General features: G+C 43.8%; 1 protein-coding gene across 1 annotated transcript; it reads left to right on the top strand.

Moving 5' to 3' along the window:
* The first annotated feature begins 536 nt into the window (after nt 1-536).
* On the top strand, nt 537-2,894 carry LOC134941554 (uncharacterized). The gene is made up of 4 exons (XM_063932146.1): nt 537-614; nt 1,194-1,253; nt 1,329-1,541; nt 2,160-2,894. The coding sequence occupies exon 4, from the start codon at nt 2,171-2,173 to the stop codon at nt 2,837-2,839; it is 669 nt and encodes a 222-aa protein (XP_063788216.1). The 5' UTR covers nt 537-614; nt 1,194-1,253; nt 1,329-1,541; nt 2,160-2,170; the 3' UTR covers nt 2,840-2,894.
* Nucleotides 2,895-6,417: the final 3,523 nt, after the last annotated feature.

Raw genomic sequence — 6,417 nt, 5'->3', positions numbered from 1 at the left:
GTCGTTTGTCCTCATGTCAGACTCAGAGGTCAGTGTGGTGGCGGAGGTTAGTGAGGTGGAGGCTGGTAGTGAGGTGGATGCTGTTAGTGAGGTGGAGGCTGTTAGTGAGGTGGAGGGGGTTAGTGAGAGGGAGGAGGTTAGTGAGGAGGAGGAGGAGGGGGTGCCTGTTGCTGCATTCTCCAGTGATAGTGATGGTGTTGTGGCTCCGCAGCCACGCACCACTACCAAGACTGGCAGGAATATTAAGTTCAGCTATGCTGAAAACATGGCGTTGGTGCGTGAGCTGATGAAGCACCATCGCCAATTGTTTGGTCAGGATGCTGGCAAGGTGTCCTCCCGCAGGAAGTCTGTCCTGTGGGGGCAAGTAATAGTTGCCGTCAATAGTGAGGGTGTGGTGAGGCGGACTGAGGACACGTGTCGCAAGAGGTTCTATGACATAAAGCGGCGTGTCAAGGCCAAGATGGCCAAAGAGGCAAAATCAGCCCGCAAAACCGGAGGTGGTCCCCCTTTCCGGGCAACCTATCGGGAGTGGGAGGAGCCTGTGCGGGCACTGATTCCTGCAGAAGTGGTGTCTGCAACTCATGTCCGGGATTCGGACCGACCCACGCAGGATGGTGAGTTGGATATTTGTTAAATATTGTAAAATGTCCTCAAAATGATAATGTTGTTTTTTTTAAAGGTTAAAGGATGCAAAAATTGTTGGTCATGTATTGCAGGCCTATGCACCCTTAAGGTGTGTTTGTGTTTAGAAACTGCATTTTCCATCTTGCCTTGGCTGTAGCTTTTTATTTTTTATTGGCAAAAACAGGTGCAATGCCTGCTGGTATGTGTATTTGCAATAATTATTATGAGATATTGCTTGGACATCGGTGTTGTATCTAATAGCATTTTTTTTTATTTTATTTTTTTAAAAAAAAAAAAAGGTTTCTACAAATTCAAATAAACATTTTGGTTCAATTTGCAAGTATTCAATCTATGCAATATCTGACACATAATTCTCAAATGTAACAGATTTATTTGGTGCAACACCATGTACATTTTGATATACACCACAAATTAAGGAAGCACGAAGATCTTAAGCAGAAATTAGTTTAATTTACAATACCTAATAGATGGTTACAGTACACTAAGGCTTTGCAGTTAGAATTTTTACACAAAGTATGGTAATAATGTTTTCGCCACTTTTTCAACAGTCCGACAGACCAGCCGGCCAGACAGGCCTCAGACAACTCAGGATGATGCTGGGATTGCAGGTAAGAATTCACTGTAGTCACATATTCTGCAAACACATAGAAGTACAAAATATTAATGTTTATATATTCTCATAGGTTCTGCTTCTGTAAGCCTACCTCCTCTAAGGCGCCCATCACAGGGCTCGGGGCACTTACCCAGGAGGCCAAGTAAGACACGGCGTCTTGGCACGGAATCTGCGGCTCCATCTTCCCCACCCAGGCGGCGCATTTCTGCAGTGTCACCCCAGCCACCACTGGCACTATTGGCGAGTCCACAGAGTGATGAGCCCCGATCACCTCAGTTATCTGGTGAGTCAAAACAGAAACTAAACACATAGCAAATAATCTACACAGTACAGTTACTATGTTGTGAGTTGGAGTTGAGATTACATGTTTGCCATAACAAGCAATGTGATGTTACGTCTTCAATTGTTAAAGGTGCAAATGCTTAATTTTTCAATGTCTTAGTGGTTGATATCGCCAACATCATTTTTAAAAAAGAACATACATTTGTAAATATTTTGACCACACACGTGCACATAAAAATAAAAAAAAAATAAAAAAATGACTTTTTTCAAAAACACCCTCCACAACATTATAGTGTTCACACACCTCCCCTGTCCGGTATGTAGACTGCTTACTTGCTCCGCTCCTCTGGACTATCCAGGTAAGCAGTCTATATCGTGGACAGGGGAGGTGACATAACACTGTAATGCTGTGGAGGGGAGGTAGTTAGGTGAGGATTCGCAAGTCTGTCTATGTGCACGCCTGTGATGGTATATATGTTTTTTGAGAACAAACAAATTATAAGTTAAGAAAAACAACTCTAAAAACTTGAGAAATGGAGTATTATGAATGTAGTAATGTTTAGAACTAGCAAATATATTTTTAGAAAAGTAAACATTGCATGTTGGCCACCCCATACAGAGCCAAGCTTGATGGCCGACGTGGACCAGCAGGGACAAGACCAACAGGCAACCTTCACACTGCAACTAACACCTGTTGACCCGAGCCAGCCAATACAGCTGCAGGATATCCCCCAAGCCTCCATGAGTCCACAACTGGCACAAGCTCCACCCCAGCCACAAATACCAGATGACTTTTGGTCCAGTTGGACAAGCCAACAGGCCCAAAGCAATGCCAGCCTGACCGCACATACCCAACACCTTGCCAGTCTGCCCCATCATCTACCGCGCATTAGTCGCAACTCGGGCAGACTGATTGTCCAAGTAGGCCGAATCGCAACATCGATGGAGCAAATACGGGCAGACAACAACCAAATGCTGGCTCATTTAACGCGCATCATTGATGAGCAACAGCGCCACCAACAAACACTCGTACAACTAATACAGCACAACCAGGTTGTGAATGAGTCTTTATCCCGGATTGTAGCTAGCCACACTGCAACCAACACACAACTGAATGCAAGCATAAATAATTTGAGCAACAACATAACATTGATGGCAGCTCAACAAGTGACCTCCAGCTCTGGAACCACGACCCCTATCCAAACGCCAGTAACCTCCCCTGTTCGGCGTTCCTCCCGAGCACGTGCCAGTGAGCCAGCACAAAGCACAGCACCCAGCACACACAAGCGGAAAAAATAAGACTTTTGAAAAATTTGAGTAACGCAATAAAAATTTAGTTTTGTCAAACACACAACTTCCTGTGTCCGTCTCAAACATTGTAGAAGCTGCTATGTATGTATGTATGTTTTTCATGGGTAATGTCTGAAAATGTATTGATAACATAAACTAAGTACAATGTACACACCACTATAAACAACAAACAGTAAGTAACAAAACACACAATTGATTGTATTGCAAAGTGTTTAGTCAAGGATAATTACATCCTACAAAAACTTACCAGAAAAATACCGCTGGATCACTTCTTGCCGTACCTGCCTCCCTACATATGTACTCACACTGTCACCAGATGTTTCTAACTCCTCTGCTTGCTGACTGCTTTCTCCCTCATCATGTGCCAGATGTTGACTTAAACACAGATTATGGAGAAAACAGCAGCAGAACACAATTCTAGTCACCTTTGAGGGACTATACAACAAAAGGCCTGCAGATTTATCCAGACACCGAAACCGTGACTTCAGCACACCAAAACATCTTTCTATCACATTCCGCGTAGCCTTATGTGCATGATTGTAACTGTGTTCAGCAGGAGAATCAGGTTGGGACAATGGAGTAAGGAGCCAAGAGTAGCAGCCGTAACCCCCATCACCTGAAAAACAGATATAGTCAACATTAGTACATGTGTTAGATTATTCATTCCCCTAGTCAAAACTCGAGTTTGTGGTTAAAAGACATACACACAAAACATTTTAAACATACCCAACAGCCAGCCATCAGGCATTTGTCCGTCCTCAAATTTATCGAAGAGCGATGACTGACTGAGGATGAAGGAGTCATGGCAGCCACCAGGGTAACCTGCAACAACACTCATAATTTTAAAGTTTGCATCACAGACCACCTGGACATTAGTTGATTGGGCCAGATGTCTATTCGTATATATGTATTGGCGGCCCCTAGGTGATCTCAGCTGAACGTGTGTGCAATCTATGGCCCCCAGCACATTGGGCATGCCAGCAAGCTCATAGAAAGCTACCCTGACAGCACGCCACTCCGACTCCTGGGTAGGGAAGCAGATTGAGGCATTAATATGTGGATCCAAGACATCCAAAACCTGAGTGGACATTAAACAAGCTAAGGTGAGTGTCATGTTAGGTATTCTATACAATACTGTGTTGTTTGTACTTACAGAAGCAACACTTAGACATAACCGGCTATGTATTTTTTGACTCACCTGATTCAAATATCTTGAAAAGGTGGGCTGTGAGATACCAATCACGTCGCCTGCCACAGCCTGGAAGCTCCCAGTAGCCATAAAGTGTAACACAGCCAGGAGTTTGTGTAGGCCTGAGACAGAGCGAGAGCGTGCTGTCTCAGGGTCTAGGCCCAGTTTGACAAGGTCATACAGGCGGAAAATGTTGGTTCTATTTAGGCGGAACATCTGTATGACCCTATCATCGGACAATGCGTTTAAGTTTAAACGACCTCTAAAAAAACGAGGCTGGCGCAGCCTCCGCGGCACCTGGACAACCTGCTGACCATGTTCACTTACCTGGGCCTGATTTCTGGAAGCCTCATGGAGCAGTCTAAGGTATCCCACAGCAAACATAAATTCATTGGCACACACCACAGCCGCCATTTCAGAGTGAGAGAATTTCAAAATGTGCCTGGAACACTTTTATAGGGCCAAACATTCAGGTGTGAGTAATGGATAATTGAGTACACATGTAAACATGCTTTTCAAAAGCAGCCGCGTTTTTTTTTAGGACTTTTTTACGAATTGTATTTTTTCACGGCCGCAAATGCATTTTCACGGCAGATATTACAATTACGAATGGTTAGTAAATGACCGAGATTCATATCTAAACAGGCGTATTTTGACCGATGGTGTATTCATTCGTGATTTTTACCTTGAACTTCCAAAATATTACGAATGCCCACATCACTGCCGTGATTTGAGTTTAGTAAATTACCGAGATGACACTTTGATGAAAAAACGGCATCTCGGTCAAAATCGGGAGCTTAGTAAATTTACCCCTAAGAGGGGATATGATCAACATCTACAAATATATAAGGGGACAATACACAGAGCTTGCGCGGGACCTGTTTTTGGTTAGATCAACACAGAGGACTCGTGGACACTCGCTCAGGTTAGAGGAAAGGAGATTCCGCACAAAACGGCGTAAAGGCTTTTTCACGGTAAGGACAATACGTGTTTGGAATTCCCTGCCCGAGGGAGTTGTAATGGCGGAATCTGTCAACACCTTTAAGAATGGGTTAGATAAATTCCTAATGGATAAGGATATCCAGGGGTATGGTGCATAGTCATGCATTATAGTTACTATAAATAGGGATAAAATGCAACGGCTGACAGCAGCATCAGTCAGAAATTTTAGTCAAATCATCATGCATGGGAGACCACAAATAGGTTGAACTCGATGGACAATTGTCTTTTTTCAACCTCAGATACTATGTTACTATGTTACATACCTGTCCCACATTATATACTCCTCTACATACCTGTCCCACATCATTTACTCCTCTACATATGTGTCCCACATCATTTACACCTCACCATACCTGTCCTACATCATTTACTCATAGAATTTGAAACATAGAATTTGACGGCAGATAAGAACCACTTGGCCCATCTAGTCTGCCCCTTTTTTTTTTTATCCTTTAGGCAATCTCAACCCTTTTTGAACCTTAATTCTTTGTAAGGATATTCATATGTCTATCCCATGCATGTTTAAATTGCTCTACAGTTTTAGCCTCTACCACCTCTGATGGGAGGCTATTCCACTTATCGACTACCCTTACTGTGAAGTAATTTTTTCTTAAATTCCTCCTGAACCTCCCCCCCTCCAGTCTCAGTGTATGTCCTCGAGTTCTAATACTTCTCTTTCTTTGAAGAATGTTTCCGTCCTGAACTTTGTTAAGACCCTTGATATCATGTCCCCCCTTTCCCTTCTCTCCTCCAAACTATACATGTTAAGATCTTTTAGCCTTTCCGGGTAAGTTTTGTGATGTAGGCCATGCACCATTTTAGTTGCCCTTCTTTGTACACTCTCTAATGTATTTATATCCTTCTGGAGATATGGGGGGTCATTCCGAGTTGATCGCTCGCTAGCAGTTTTTAGCAGCTATGCAAACGCTAGGCCGCCGCCCATTGGGAGTGTATTTTAGCTTAGCAGAACGTTTTTATCGCAGAGAGCCTGCAAAAATTTTTTGTGTAGTTTCAGAGTAGCTCAAAACCTACTCAGCGCTTGCGATAATTTCAGAATATTCAGTTCCAGATTTGACGTTACACACCCGCCCAGCGTTCGCCCAGCCACGCCTGCGTTTTCCTTGGCACGCCTGAGTTTTTCTGAACACTCCCTGAAAACGGTCTGTTGCCACCCAGAAACGCCCACTTCATGTCAATCACTCTGCGGCAACCAGTGCGACTGAAATGCATAGCTAGACCATGTGCAAAACGGCAAAATTCATTGTGCCCGTACGTCGCGCGTGCGCATTGCGCCACATACGAATGCGCAGAACTGCCGTTTTTTATCCTGATCGCTGTGCTGCGAACAAATGTAGCTAGCGATCAACTCGGAATG

The sequence above is a fragment of the Pseudophryne corroboree genome, chromosome 1 (assembly GCF_028390025.1).
Source record: "Pseudophryne corroboree isolate aPseCor3 chromosome 1, aPseCor3.hap2, whole genome shotgun sequence".
Lineage (NCBI taxonomy): Eukaryota > Metazoa > Chordata > Amphibia > Anura > Myobatrachidae > Pseudophryne > Pseudophryne corroboree.
Note: the sequence above shows the minus strand (reverse complement) of the source record. Positions and strands in the feature narration are given on the sequence as shown.